The following is a 16,001-nucleotide window of genomic DNA, read 5'->3' on the forward strand; positions in this document are numbered from 1 at the left end:
TCCAAGTAAATTGAGAACAAATGGGACAAAAGTGAATTTTTCAGATTACAGATGAGTACTGTTTTTCTTGAAAGTCCATATTTGCATACCTGTATTCTTCATGAGACACTGACAGACTTTAAGAATCACCAAGGTGGTGCTTTCCTCCAAGTATAGTGTCTTTTCTTCCTAATGTGAAGATAATTTGCACACTTACACTGTCTTGTATTCATAGGCTTTATAGCCTCGAGGTATGTAGTAATATTTTGCCACACCAAGGTAATAGAGGGGAATTGGTTGCAATCTCTGTTTAATGTGTTTCTTGGAATTCTCTTCTGTTTGCACATGCATAGCATAGGAGCATAATGCACAAATTCCAAGAGATTAACTGACTTCTGCTCTTTATAGGAAGATAATTTTTATTCATGGGGTAAGATGAGTTGGAGAACAAGTGTTACTTTTTAGTGTTTAATTAAAAAGGTTTCTTTCTCTCTTGATTATAATGTTCTTTTAATACATATGGTTTGTAATGATGCTATATGCCTGTAACTGTGCTGGCTGTTTGTTCTGTAGTTTGTCCATGAAGCAGCTGGCTTAAAGATGGACTCAATGTCAATCTTCACAGAGGAATTTATCTTTGATTAGTATATTTCAGGAAGAATATAGAGGAGTTTTAATTAGTTATCTAAACCAGTGGTTATAAACCTTCAGGACTACAGAAAATGCCTTGTTCTGATGCCTTGGAGGAGCTTATTTAAACAGCCCCAGTTAGACCAGCCTAGTCGTGAGGAAATGGTGCTTTATTTTGAGAGAAGATTTAAGATGGATCACATTCAAAAGTGTTGTTTGTGTATCATACATGGTTGTATCCAGCAGTCTTATTCAGTGCTACAATCTTTTTGAACAGGGAATGGCCAAATCCAGTGCTATTGAAACAGCCAGAAGAATGCAATCTTAATTTGCCTGTATGGGACCCAAGGGTTAGTGTGTTATTTTTTCCCCTCTAAGTCACACTGTACAATAAATTCGGTTGCTTAAAAAATTCTAGGTGAACTTCATTGTGGGTTTATTGAACTTAATGTTGTGGTGTTATATCTTCATAGGTAACCTCTAATTCTCCTGAATATAGAACAAAGTTACCCTAATTTTCTGAATTGACTGCTTGAAGCACACTTGCTAAACAATGTACTTTTTCTCCCAATTTTTGCAATAAGTGATCTTAATAAAAATTCAGCATAAATAGTTATATGTTTTACAGTGATGCATTTTTGGAAAATAACTAATCTTAAAATAGTTTGCTTATTACTTAAAGCCTGTTACTTTTGCAAGTGTCTTGAATTCAGTGCAAGCTACAGCAAGATAGGCTTGGTTCCATATAGATGTGGTAAAGTGTCTTTTCATTTTGCACCAAAGAAGATAATAACTTGAAGTCTTTTTAGTTGTTTTGTATATTGCTTATAATACTTGATCTCCATCTTTGTAGGACTTACATTTAGGATATTGGACATGTTTGTCCTTCAGGCAGTCAGTGAAGCAAACAGCTTGCAGTAGATGCATGGCTCCGTGATTGTGAGCTTTCAGTAGGATATAATATGAGTGTGCTCAATGCTGTTTTGTCAATCATAGTATTCAACTAATCTTTATTTTGGGGAATAGTGTAAGCATCAGAGGTTGAGTTGTATTCCCTTCTGTACTTCAAATCTTTTTTTTCTGATTGACAAAATTTCACATTTAAATATGTGAAGCGGTTGAAAACATGTTCTTGAGTCTGTTATTCCTGAAACAGGAAGTTTGAGGTCAGTGTGTGATGGGAACTGTTGTAGTAACTAATCAAAGTGGGCTAAGGTAATGGCAGGAGTTTATCTTTTATTTACCTTCTACAAGATTGTTACCCTAATAATATTTTAATGTACTTTGGTGTGTATGTTGTGTCCTTTCTTTTTTTGTTACCCTGTCTGCTGTTAAATAAAAGTACCTTAATGCAAGTGATGCTTCTGTCAGGTTCCATAGAGCCTCTTTTCTTAAAATGGCTCTTAATTTTCAGTAGTGTTACAGAAATAAAGTATAAAATATCTTTCACAAGATCTGAAGACAGTCATTCTGCAGAAGGTGCTCATATGGTGGTGAGGTGTCCTTGGTTTCATGTGATCACAAACTAATTTCTGTTAGAGGGAAATTGTTCTGTTTGGTTGGCATTTCTGGATTTAGAAATGCCTTCAACTTGATGTGCTGACAGGTTACAGCCCTCCCACATCACTGTTGTTCAGAAAGATGTCCTTTGTGAAAGCATTTTTCTTGTTTTCTAAACTTTCTCTGTACTCTTGCTCTGCAAGCGAAGGTCTCTTAGAACTTAAGTCTTGGTTGTAGTAAAGGGAGAAATCCAAATTTGTTAACTGATGTGTATGCTTGAAGAAAACTGATTGGCTGTTGTTATATGTAGGTAAACCCCAGTGATAGGTACCATCTTATGCCTATAATTACACCAGCATACCCACAGCAGAACTCTACGTACAATGTGTCCGTTTCCACACGGATGGTCATGGTTGAGGAATTTAAACAAGGTAAGTATTATCTTATGCTCTCTATATAGATGTTTTCAGACAGATTTAAAATAGTTTTATTGTGAGTATGCTTTGAAAGGGGGAGGTGGGTGGATGTTAAAAAGCTTATTGCGAGACTGTTTTGAGGGAGATTGAACTTGGCCTGTTAAACTTAACAGTGCAAACTTAGTGGATCCTTCTGTAGGTCTGTCTTTCACTCTTAGAAACTGAGGGTAATGAAAGAGGGTGCCTTGTGCTTTGAAAATAAGAACTAATTGTATAATAACTTAATTTTAGTGGCTTAGATTGTTACATGAAGGATTTAGCAATAGTTCCACTTGATGCCTGTTTCTAGGCCTAATGTAAGTCACTAGACTCTCTTGAAGATGAGTCCTGGATTTATCCAAGTAATGAATAATTATAGCAGATAAGGGAAGATGTTATCAAAGCAAGAAGTAGATTTGATACAGGGAGCAACTACAGCTAGCTTTCTCAGAGCAGTATCTGAATGACTCACTCTTTCTTTGCCTTGTAAAATGCCTTGCACAAGGGGTGATCTAAGGGAAATACTATAAGGGAAAGATCTGTTGTCTTTCAACTGAGTAGTTAGTGTGGCATATGCAAAAAACCAAAATGGAGCTGTGTTACACCACAGAGCAAAAATATGGGAAATAATCAGATCAATTAATATACATTTCTACACAGATTGAGGTTTTTAATAATATGGTTTGTTTAACTAATGACCAATGAAAGTATGACTGAATTATAAATCTTGTTGATAAATTGCTGTGAATTTGAAGGGAGGAAGTAATTCTTAGTAGATTTTGCTTAGTTAACAAACTGTCTTTACTCTGGATACTAAACTGTATTTTTAAAAAAAAGTTTAAATTTTTTTTTTTTATAATTTAGGTCTTGCTATCACAGATGAAATTTTGCTGAGTAAGGCAGAGTGGTCCAAACTTTTTGAAGCTCCCAACTTCTTTCAGAAGTACAAGTATGTATTTTATGGCATGGCAGAATATTTAAAGTTTATCAGTTGAACTACCTCATAATGCTCTTTAGCACAGGATCATAAATATACATACATTACATGTCCAAAAAGTATTTTGTTAGGATTATTTTATAGTGTGGGAGAGGGAATACACTACTGTCCTTTCTCTTGGAAAGTATATAATCTCCTCAGGTACATTTTGTGTCCTAAACCTGTATTTGAGAAAGCAGGTAGTCCCTGAGCAGATACTTAGAATGTCACCAGTTAACTCTAGAATTGGTATGCCACCAACCAGTAGCGTTGAAGAAGTGTCATCTGGTGGTTTGACTAACAGAAATATTCTTTAGTCCTGTCAGTAAGCATTCTAACAATGGGCCTTTCCAAGAAAAAAGATGTTAACTTATTCTGAAGGTCAGTACTTAAGATGAATAAGTACTCAAAACTTGTGTTTTCTTCTGTCAATATAGTCAGCAGTTTACTCTGATAATAAAAGGTATTTTTGCAATTGTGTTGACTAACTACCAGTTGTACTAGTTATTAATAGATTTTTTTCATTAAAGTTTAAGGCTCTTGGATCTTATATTAACTCACCTAGCTTTTCTAATTTTGTAATGTCTCTGAGGGAAATACTGAAATTCACACTTCACACTTTTAGGGTTTCTAGTAATATACTTGTGGGGCAGAAGCTTGTTAAATGTATACGGACTTGCTGAAAGTTGTATTTTTATAATAAATATGGATTATTAAAATATGGACTACATCTTCTTTGCCCTCAGTTGAAATTGGAGACCCATTTTTCTTGAATCAAGATCAAATATATTTTACACTTGTTTGTGTTGAGTGGTTGGTTGGTTTTGTACTAATCTAAACAAGATTGAAATATACAGTTCCCCCATTAAAAGAGACTGATGACCTTCATAATGTGTCTGTGTTTTGTTTCTATACCTTTTGCATGATAAAAGCTTTAAAACATTTGGATGGCTTTTATGTTGTTCCTTGGAGCTTAAGATTTAAAACATTTTAAAAACACTGTTAAATTATATTATTTTTGAAGTAAAAAATTGTCTGCAGACAAATCAGTTTCTGTTCAAGAGATTGTTCATAAGTTCCCCAGTACATTTTCTTCGTTTCTTTCAAAAGTAGAAAAAAAAATAGGAAGCTTTTATTGTAATTTGAAATAATCTCCATTTTAATACAGGTTTTTGTGTGTACCAGCTTAAGCCATTTTACCAGGTGTTGCAATAAAATCTTTTCTTGCTCAACATTATATATCCAGGTTTTCTGTTTTGCACGAGATATCTTTGCTCTATTTTTTTAAAGTATGGCATGGTATTATGGAGTCTGCTTTTATTTAAATTACCCAGGATTTTCTCTGTTTTCCCTTAGATTAATTTTATCATTTTGGTTAGTAGTCTTTACAAAGTAAATAATTATATGCAGTCTGTATCTGGTAAAGTCACATCTCTTGGTCAGTTCTCCATCTAAAAGATATTTGGAATTTTTTTTTTCCTCTTCACACTCTTCTCCTGTTTAAATTGTAGATGCCTTGTCATGTTCTGCTCAAATTCATAGCAGTGTGTAAATGCTCTGCCAGATAAGAGACCATCTGATCTTTGCTCTGAGACAAACATTTCTTTTAATCTCTGAAAGAATAACTTCAGTAATCTGTCACTGTCAATGGCAATTAGTTGCTGAATATCTGTTCTTCATAAGCACTTTTGACTTGCTGTTTGTGTTTAAAATAAACCAAGGAAATCTATAGGCTACTTCAGTAGGAGCAGATTAGAAATCAGGAAAGCAGAAATCTGCTTTTAGTTACTTATTTTTTTCTTACTTTTTAAATGTCAGCAATTACTTGGAGTTAGGGAATTGCAACATGTATTGTCTGCCCTTCATGTAGATTTAAATTTTTAGAAGGGAAAGGCAACAACAAAGAACGTGTAGATAGGGTGTTTTATAGGAAAATGACAAGAATTTCAAATGGATGTGAGTTTGAAGTGTTGCACGAGAGTGAAATCCTTATAGCTTAAGACCAAGAGAGCAGGATTTTGAGACAAGTAGCACTCATTTAATGAGCTCTAGCATATTCTTTCTATGTTGTTAAGAGAATTCTGGTAAATAAGAATATAAATATACCTTTTAAAAAGGTTGCCTAAATTCTTGGCTTCATAGGACTGTAAAGTACTGAATAAAAGTGTAATTCCCAGACAAGTAATAGAGAAAAATTGAAATTACATGTTCAGGTGTTCTCAGTTGGTTTTTTTTGTTGGTTTTTTTTGGTGTTTTTTTTTTTTTCCCTCCAGAAAGTAATATGACTCTAATTTGGGTTATTTTTTAGAAAGGTGTTTTAATGATGTATTATAATTCTATACTATCTGCATCAGATTAATGTTATGAAACTAATTATGAATGGAAGACCATGATGAGGAAACATCCCAGTCCCCCAAACAAACAAAACCCCAGACTGATACACTTCAGAATAATACCCAGAATCTAAAAGACACCATTGAGAGGCAGAAGCTTAAGCTAAGACCATTTTTTCTTTATAATGAAGTGATAGACACTTCTGAATTACACATGTGCTTTATGATAAAACTATGAATGAGGCACTGATAAAGAAAACCTTCTCTTAGCAAAATTTAGCAGTGAGACCTTGGACTCTTAAAACTAAGGGTATCTTCATTTTTAATACAAATTATTTAATTGTATTGAAAATGGTAGTAGGAAATTTCTAGAACATAATTCCCTCTCAGCACTAACAGCTGGTAGGTGAGAAGAAATTGGGTCTTTTTCAGCAAACACTACCTGAGGAAAAATAGTTAGCAGTCACTTATTTTTTTCATAACTAAGGCTTAGGGTTTTTTCTCAGTATTTACCAGCTAGTTGAGGCTTTTAGACATAGCCAAATTACTTTCTTTTTATGTTCTTCAGAAGTTTGTTTCACAGGGATGCTTTTAGTAAGTAACTGGGAAACCGATTTCTTCAAATATTTGCAGGTTTGAATTCTGTCTTTTTCGATTCAGATGTGGATAAAAATATCAAAAAGCTTAAACATTGTCATGTCTACTGAATGAAACATTCTGCAGGTGTGCGATGTGTGTGGTGTAGGAATCTTTCTGAAAATGTAGTGTTCCTTAGAATAAACCAACATTAGTAATTATACAGAATTCCAAGTCTCTTATTATCTTTTTCCGTAACATTTTCCTGTGAAGAAGTTAATACTGCCAAAATGCAAAATGAAAAGGTTATTTTATCTCTGTGTTGTTCAGAGCAGGGAAGATTTTTCTCCAAATGTCTCCCTTGCAGTTCCCTTGTTTCATTGACATCCCCTGACTGAAATCAGAGGATTGTAGCATGTAGCAGGATTTTGGCTCTTGCCACCTTAAAATAAGTAGAGAAACATGAGCTGCTAATTTGACCTGTTGATTTGGATTTGCTGTTGTGATTTGAAGGCCTGTGGTACCACAGAACTCTGTAGCATCGTTTTCCAGTGTCATTTACCTTGCTTTCCTCTCCATGAGCTATATGCTAGGGACTGGTCTCTTGTGTTACTTCTGTTCTTTAAATCTTGGTTGAAGGTACCTAAATATGCCATATCTGTATAGAGTAGTGCAGCACTGGATGACTTAGGATGTTAAAAACTTCCCATCTGAGCTTCTGAAAAACCTGCATGTAAGCATGTGAGATTGCCTCAGTGCCCTCATTAGGAACTCCTTTTCCCATTCTGCTGTCCTTGGATTTCCTTGTTTAAAATACTGTTCTTGTTTTGTGTACTGTCTCTTTGAAATCTGCTTACAGTGGTTATACACTGAATATCCTGGAAAATAATTCAGAGTTTAAGAATTATCATCAGAGGAAGCATTCCTTATGAAATTTCAGATAAGTGCCTTCAGAGAATTCCAAAATGCAGATAGAAATTTTTAAACCACATTTCAAAGTGTTTCTTTGGATTTTGAGCAAATGCATTTGTGCTAACCACTCTTCTCACTATTCAGAAATAATGTTGCAACTAGGACAGCAGACATGTAAAGGTAGTTGTGACCAATTTTTCTCTTGATATGTTATAGTTTAATCTCTGATCTCATCAGGTGTTAAAATATTTCAACTAGTGCTACATTCCTAACCTTTTATTTAAGGCATTACAGTGGAATTGCAAATGGCCCTAAACTCCAAAATATTTTGAAGTCTGTTAGTCATACACTTGTGACATAGCCCCTTTTTCTACCTAACAAAGCTTAATTTCATGTAAGGTATATACTTAAGTGAATAATCTGTATTTTACAATGTAGCGTTTACTGCAAAGTTTTAATATTAAGGTTTGAATGTCTAGTTTTAGAAATATGTATAGAATAGCATATTGTCTTTATCTCCAAAGGCATTATATTGTACTCCTAGCAAGTGCACCGACAGAAAAGCAGCGACTAGAATGGTGAGTAATCCTTGAGATTTAAACAAAAAAAAAACAACCACCCCAACCCCCCCCAAAAGCAAAAGCAGAACCTCCCTCCTCCCCCCCACCCCAGTCAACCTTGGACAAGGGAGTATCTAGTGTATCAGGTGTCATCTTAATGAATGAAAGTGGAGCGTCAGTGTTTCAAAATCAAATGGATGAAGACTGTAGAGTTCTGAAAGAAAACCCAGTAAAAATAAAAAACTGGGGAGTGAAGGCTGTTGCTTGAATTTTTCCTTAACAGGAGTCTCAGATTTACTTTACAAATGCCTTGTGCACTTCTTTTAATAAGCAGTGTGAGGAGGTATATTTTCAGTCACGTGAAATGCTGTTTCTCAAAACAAAAATTCCCCAATTCCCCTTTCCCCTGTTTCTGCTCTTTTATTAGTGAAATTCTAAGATTGGCAAGTATTGGGAATTTCTTTACCTCTAAAATTCGTGATCTGAAGCCAAAAGAATATTGGATAAATATGTGGTTGTCCTTTCTAACTGCCTTTTACTCAATGTGTAATGTCTTGTATTTAATTCCATTTGTGAAATCAGGCCGCAGAGAGAGCTGCAGGGCATTCTTAAGCTTCCCTTGTCAGCTTTTGTAATGCCTTAGCTGAAATTATTGATCTGAATTAATCTGACGTGCACTAATTCATTAGTGGTCTCAAGTATTAGTATAAGGAGAATGTTGGGGATTTTATCCTGATATGTGATGTTGGATACTTCTATTATTTCCTGTTAATGAGATCTTGCTAATAAATGACATTTATACAGGGTGGGCTTGGTGGAATCAAAAATCCGTATTCTAGTTGGAAACCTGGAGAAGAATGAATTCATTACACTGGCTCATGTGAATCCACAGTCATTCCCAGCACCCAAAGAGAATCCTGACAAGTAAGCAAATCTATTTTCTTCATTTAGTAGGGAGAAACTAACTTAACTAAAACACAATTTCATTAATAAATAAACGGACATTTTTATAGAATCTTAAAAGGATTAATTTTTAATGACAGCACCTAAAGGCAAACAAATGATGCTCAGCTCTTCTTAAGTAATATTTAAAATAGGTATTATTTAAATTAGGCACTCTTTAATTGTGTATAAAAATGTCTCTAAATCAGAAAATAAGGGGAAATTATTTTTGTTAATAACTGTATTAATTGCATAATTTCCCTCCAACCTGTATAAGTTACTACTACTTAGTTGATGCTGTTTTAATTGTGAGGAAGCACTGAGAATCTGGGAGAACATCAGGCACTGTACAACAGAGCTCTTGAGTAACTGAGTTCATTTAATGTAATAAATTTAGCAATTGGGATGAAGATCATTGAAATCATAATGACTGTGGTTAGAATTTGTCAGGTTGTGGAAACAGTGGAGATAATATTAAGTGCTTCAGATTGTTGAGGATTTAAAATGTTTTTTGACTCCCTCCTCCACTCAAAACAGCAGTTGCAGGTGTGTGTGGGGGCGGAAAATTCTTTTAAGACTTTTTTCAAGATAGCATTGTAATTAATTTGTTTGGAACCATATTTTTGTGTGAAGTGTGAGAGTGGGGGAGGAATTTGTCTTTACTGGGATATGTGAAAAGCCTTGTTACTCTTGCACAGGGCCTTTTCCCCACAAACTGCTTCAAGTACAGTATGAGGCTACCTTTTTTTAAGAGGTTATATAATTGTTACACATGTGTTCCTAGTAAAACTGGATGAAAGCAGGCAGCACCTCCTCAGCACCAGTTTAATGAGTGGATATAGCTACAATTGCCTGCATAATCAGAGGCTCCAATTAGGTCTTATTTCAGAGGACTTGATTCAGGGAATACTTCCAGCAAAGGTTATCTTTACAGGATATACAAAGGACATTCATTCTTTCACCATCCCATGTAAAGGGGAGCTGTCAAAGGGAGGGTTTTAACTGAAACCTGCAGTTTGTGGTCAGTTACAGCTGAGAGATTTGAGCATTGAAGACACATTTAAGTTGCAAAATGGAAGTTGCTTTATTGGGTATTAGGTTCTAATTACTTTCAGTGCCTTTATAGTTGCTATGTCTAGTTGAGATCTGGTTATTCTCATGCTAGGAGCTACATGAGAGTATCTATATGGGAACACAGTTGAATGGAGTAATCTACTGATGATATAAGTGCATTTGCTGGGGGTAGATGTGTAGTGTTTAATGACTTATTTGTGAATGAAAAAGAAATATTGTTACACAACTTGAGTTTTGCCTTTCTATGTCCAGTTAACAATTGCTACTAGAGCTAGAAAGTACAACTGTTGTCTATTGCAGCAAATAACTTATTAAGCTGTTTAATTCTGTCAGTATTACATGACTGTTTTTTATAAATTTTTCCAGGGAGGAATACCGTACAATGTGGGTGATTGGGTTGGTGTTTAAGAAAACTGAAAACTCAGAAAATTTAAGTGTTGATCTTACCTACGACATTCAGTCTTTTACAGACACAGGTGAGTTTTGCTTTCTAGGTGTTCTGATATTAACAAACTTTTTCAAGTTAACTGACTTTGCTCAAAATGAAGTCTTTATTCATAATGCTCATAGCAATAGTAGAATTGTATCTACACAGAGGGTTTCAGCTGAGGAGTTGAAGGTTTTATTTCGTGAAACACACTTTCAATGAGTTTAAAAGTTCCTAAGTCTAGTTAGGATTTAGACTAATCACTTTCAGTTTGTTCTCGTTTACAAGTGATAAAAATTATCCATACATCTTGCAGATCTCACTAAAAGTGTGGTACACTATTTTGTAATCTTTATTAAACAGATGAATTAGTTATCATACACAAGCTAGCAAGCTTAACCTCAAAAATTTTGAGCATAGTTTAAATATTTTTGTTGCTTGGTGAAACTAAATTTATCAGTGGATTAACAAAAATGTCTTTTATTCCATGGTGTTTCATACTAGATAATTGATTCAGTAATCTTTACTTTCATGTCTGGCACTCAGGGGAAGAGAGCTTTTTGACTTCCTGATGTTTACATTTTGATTCACTAAAATAACTTAGTACACACATAGGAAATTTTGTAAGCAAAGAATTGGTAGCAGCTGGGGAGTGTGACACCAGAGTGTCAGGAACAGTACCTTTGACAGATTTAGCTAATAAATTTACAGGTTGGGGTTTTTTGTGGTTTTTATTTTTTAACAAACAACAGTTGAGGCTCAAATATTCTGTGTTTACAGAGCTAAAGGAGTAGGTTCAAGTGTTACCTTGTGCAGCCATGGTCTCTGAATTTCTAAGACCCAGTCTGAGGGAGCAAGGGAATTGAACACCTTTGTCCCCCTTCCACCTCATACCTGTGAATGCAATGAATACGTAGGCATATTTGTAAATCGTACCAAGATTTCAAAGTTGTTTGTTGTCATATATAGCTGCAGAGGGGTATCTCTTTCTTGAGAGTTGAAATATTGAAATATTTCTTGTAATTATTAGTGATGAAGGTGAATAATACTGACTATAGGAACATAATTCTAATTTCTGAGAATGTAGAAAAGATAATACCTTGGCTGCTGCTTTGAAGGAGTGAAGGAATTCAGAAGTTAGTTTCTCAGGTTTTTCATTGTTTATAAACAGATATTTCAGTAGTATACCGGTCTGAGATTTTTAGTATGAAAAGACTAAATCTTGCACTTATGATTTTTGATGTGATTTATTTGCACTATATTCCTGAAGTTTGTCTAAATAAATACACTTATAAGTGGAGTAGCATTTCATCAAGATCCTTACAAACTGTTATGCAGAGGGTTTGTGAATATGCTTCCAGAAGTAACAATGTAGTAAACAATTTATGTTTGTGTGTTGTGGGGTTTTTTGGTAATCTGAAATGAGTGTGGGTCTGTCTTCATTGTTTTTAATCCAGTCTAAAGATTTCTTTGCCCCGTCTTTTGGAATAGATCCTAAGACTTTATCAAAAGTAACTAACTATTTTCCAGGATGGAATTAAAGAATAGCTTGTTTTTTAGTGGGAGCAAGGGGAGGAAGAGACATGAAGAGTGATCCAGGTTTTTGTTGTATGGAAAATTTGATAAGACCTAATGTCAGGAATATGGAATGCTTTAACAATGTCTGGTTCCATTGAACATGCCTCTGCCTTAGCTGTTACCACTGTAGTTTTTTAGAGGCTTTATGACCTTCTTCAATACCAACAAGTAGTGCAGTACTTGCTTTAATACTCAGTATTCATTCAGCTCTTTGTGTGCCTCTCTCTTAACACCTTTTTAATTACCTGTTCACAGCCTATTCAGTGAGATTCCTTAATGTTTGTAGAATAGACAGTGAATCAGGGAGATACCACTTGAATTTTTTGTGTTTAAGAGCTACAGAACCGTTTTGTATTCATACATCTGCCCCAGCTTTTGTTCAATGTTGTGGAGACAGTCAGTGTGGAAGAAGAAGCTTTTCATTTTTACCTGGCTTTACTTGAGCCCAGCATCCTGGGTTCTAGTGCAGTTCTTGTACTAGTGCTTACCATGGTGACTTACCAGAAGCACATGTTCTGAGGTGAAGAGAAATAACTTGTCATACTAGACAAAATTAAAAGAAACAAATACCAACCAAACAAAACCACCAAAATGACCATACAAAATTAAAAAAAAGAAGCAAAAAACCAGAGCAACAAAACAGCTCAAGAAAACAGAAAAAAATCTAAACATAAATTACTTCTGTATAAAACTGTAGTGATGTGTGAGTTGCCAGAGTAATTTTAATACATTAGGTGGCAAATGAGCACTTCTGGATTAAAACCCATTTGTTGCAGGAGCTGCATAAATAAAATCACCTGCAAAGAAAATTATTTTATGTAAGTGCTGTAATTCTTATGAGAAAATTTTATTTCCATCTTTAATCGCTTTGAGATGAAATAAAGAGTTTGCTTCTGAGCTCTTCCAGTTAAAACTTATTGGAAATACAGAGAACTGTGTGCTTGCAAGACATTTTTCGTGAAAAACAGGTCACCTGTTTCCAAACTAATATTTGTGTTTGTACTATCAGTGCTGGCATGCTAGGCTGTTTCCCTTTCTTCCTCCAGAACAAGGAAACATTATTCTTGTTCTTGAGGGTAATAAGTGCTCTGAAATGCAAATGGTTTCTGCCTGGGCAAGTAAGTGGACTTCACAAAATGCTTCAGTATGTCTTAATGTTATTCTAATTGTAGTTTATAGGCAAGCAATAAACAGCAAGATGTTTGAGATGGATATGAAGATTGCTGCAAGGCATGTGAAACGTAAGCAACTTCACCAACTGCTACCTAATCATGTGCTTCAGAAAAAGAAAAAGGTAAACTTTTCAAATATATGAGAGCAATAAAAATACTGTTGCTCTCAAATTTTTTATTTTTTGGTTTACTAATTTACCTTTACTTAGATGTTTATGTTTACTAATCAGAGAATTAAAATCACATTTTGAGATCTTAATTTTACCTGCAAATGATCTCATTTGAGTGTAGCAATATTATTAGGTGCACTGAATATAATACTATGTTTCTCAGAGCATCAACAATGTGGATGATATCTTCTTGTCTGGCTGGGTTTACCTGTGGCCATATGAGAATTATAGCATTAGTTTTTAATTAAGATGCTGTGTTGGATTATTGTTTAATTTCAGTTGAGTCTTTAAGAAGGGGTGAAAGTTTGAATTGAACAGTTCAGTATATTTCAAAATCTCTACTGCTTTTTATTGGCTTGATCTGAGAACAATACAGGTTTGCTTGGATTTTTCAATAGCTAAAGCACTGCTACATATTCTGTTTAAGTATAGCTGAATAATATGCTTCGTTTCTATAGCTGTTTTATATTGAATGCTGTTTTAAGGACTAGGAAGTCTTTATTGACACCAAGTGTAGATCTGTTTCAGAAAACAATGTAATTATTAAGTAATATGTCACTTAAAGTAGTAGTACTATGTCAGAAAAGGCTTTTTCTTCTCCATGGACTAAGTTCAAATCCTCTTTAAATTCTTTTTATGTACATCAGTTTGTTTTAATGTACATCACTTACTTTAAAGTTAATGAAAGTATTTTGAAGTCCACAAAACCAAAGAAATTTGAAATAAAGCTGGAAAATATAATAATTAAATACAGTAACAGTTTCTTTTTGAATGTGATTGATTCAGACAAATCTGTACCAGAGTTGTGAACGTGAAAATGTCAATACTTGTAGTGAGAGGATAGTGGATTATTTACATGTAAAAGGATTTGAAAACTGTCCATTTAAGTTTGCATATTTAAAAATCAACAGAAATTTAAGTTATTTAAACTTTTAATTAGACTAACAGAATTTTCCTTTGCCTTGTGGCTTGCAGCATTCGACAGAAGGGATCAGGTTGACAGCTCTGAATGACAGCAGCCTAGACTTGTCTATGGACAGTGATAACAGCACGTCTGTGCCTTCGCCTACCAGTGCTATGAAGACAAGTCCGTTGAACAGTTCTGGAAGTTCTCAGGGGTAATGAAGACTTTCAGGCTTGTTGCTGTTCTCTTCCTGACTTACTTGTGTTAAACACATGGCAAATACTGTACACATGTGATACCACCATGGGAATGTTCTAAATTGGATGGAGATTGTAAACACTCTTATTGCAGTTTGAGCACTATAGCAAAATTTGGGGGATAGGGAGCAATGGTGCTGAACTTGATGAAGAATTATAAATTTGGGTAAAAATGCTTAGAAGAAAATGATGATAGAAAAACTTGGGGCCTGCAGTAGGAGGCTGTGAGAAGTAGTGAGCAGATAGTTGTGAGGGTGAGGAAGTATTTTGTGAGTTTTGGCTCCAAGTGTGAGACAATAGAGAAGTTTAGATTTTCTGTCTGGGAAATAAGTAGTGCTCCTGCTGTTACTGATACCTATGCAAATTAAGCTTAGGACCATAATTTCCCACTAGTTTCATGGTGTACACATTAAAGTTACTTAATACTAACTTTCTGTATTAAGTCTTTTCATACCTTAACTCCAGTTTACTGCAATAAGTGAGTGTACTCTCTTCTTTCGAGGGTCCCATGTTTGTCTCTTTGATACACATAGAAGTTATCATCAATCTCCTACAGACCAGCAGTATTAGTCATCTATTATAGGATGTTGTATAGGATGAAATACTTGATTTGGTCCTTTTGCCAGAAGTTCTTTCAGTTAGTCTTCCTCGGTAAATGGTTAACAGTAGTTGATACCACTATCTGTGCTACTGAAATAAATCTGTCTTACCTAGGATGTCACAAGTGAAATGGAAATTGCCTTTGGCTGGTTTTAGACACACACTGCTTCCCAGTTTCTTGATGATGGAAAAGGGATCATTTTTGTGATTGGTCACTTGAAGCCCCAGGCCTTTGTTTGGGATGATTTTAGACTGAAATTATCATTGTAACAGTGTGTGTAAATTAAAACCAAGCTTTTTATTATTCTGGTTCTTCTACACTGGTTTTGTTTCATCCTTCAGTAAATAGTTGTTGTGTTTTCCCATGCTCGTTATATGGGTGGACACTGCCTAAATTTTTGCCTGTCTTTTAAATACAGCCTTTTTCTGGTCTCAAAACTGTCATTGAGTGATTTAAATTCAATATTTGAAAGAGCTTCCATTGCTTGTGTTTGGTAGTAGATTGCCAAGGCTCACTTTTACCTTTTTACTGGCCTAAGTTCTGCTCTGTAACGTAGGTAAAATACTAGCTGTGGTTACTGGTAACACATGATGTGATGAAAGGCAGATCATGTAACACCATAGCTTTACTAATGTCTTCAGCATTTCATAATTTTTCTCTTTTTAGCAGAAGCAGTCCTGCGCCAGCTGTAACAGCAGCATCTGTGACCAACACACAGGCTTCTGAAGTCACTGTGCCACAAATAAATTCCAGTGAAAGCTCAGGGGGTAAGGAAAATGGTGTAGCATATTGTTTCTGTTGAATTTTTGGAAATGTTTATAAGGCAGTTTTTCTTCCAGCTTGAGTCTTCTAGACTTTGCATAACACATGCTGTAATGTGTTCTTCTTCATACACATAGTTCAATAATTTCTTAAGGATTCAAAAAATCAGAGAAATATTTGCTGTGACATTGAA

At 34.8% G+C, this 16,001-nt stretch overlaps 1 protein-coding gene across 4 annotated transcripts in view; it reads left to right on the forward strand.

Annotated features, from left to right (window-relative positions):
* PAPOLA (poly(A) polymerase alpha) overlaps window positions 1–16,001 on the forward strand; it is a 44,134-nt gene that overhangs the window by 19,316 nt on the left and 8,817 nt on the right. For 2 of the 4 annotated variants that reach the window (XM_054275297.1, XM_054275296.1), the window contains exons 10-18: window positions 887–959; window positions 2,420–2,540; window positions 3,429–3,513; window positions 7,886–7,939; window positions 8,726–8,845; window positions 10,304–10,413; window positions 13,115–13,236; window positions 14,260–14,402; window positions 15,716–15,813. In XM_054275297.1, the coding sequence (XP_054131272.1) occupies window positions 887–959; window positions 2,420–2,540; window positions 3,429–3,513; window positions 7,886–7,939; window positions 8,726–8,845; window positions 10,304–10,413; window positions 13,115–13,236; window positions 14,260–14,402; window positions 15,716–15,813 (926 nt within the window). Of the gene's footprint in view, window positions 1–886; window positions 960–2,419; window positions 2,541–3,428; window positions 3,514–7,885; window positions 7,940–8,725; window positions 8,846–10,303; window positions 10,414–13,114; window positions 13,237–14,259; window positions 14,403–15,712; window positions 15,814–16,001 lie in introns of all 4 variants that reach the window. The other 2 variants (XM_054275295.1, XM_054275294.1) reach the window with 1 other exon arrangement.

The sequence above is a fragment of the Melozone crissalis genome, unplaced genomic scaffold (genome assembly GCF_028551555.1).
Source record: "Melozone crissalis strain CALT ecotype California unplaced genomic scaffold, PUWL_Pcris_2 ptg000018l_1, whole genome shotgun sequence".
Lineage (NCBI taxonomy): Eukaryota > Metazoa > Chordata > Aves > Passeriformes > Passerellidae > Melozone > Melozone crissalis.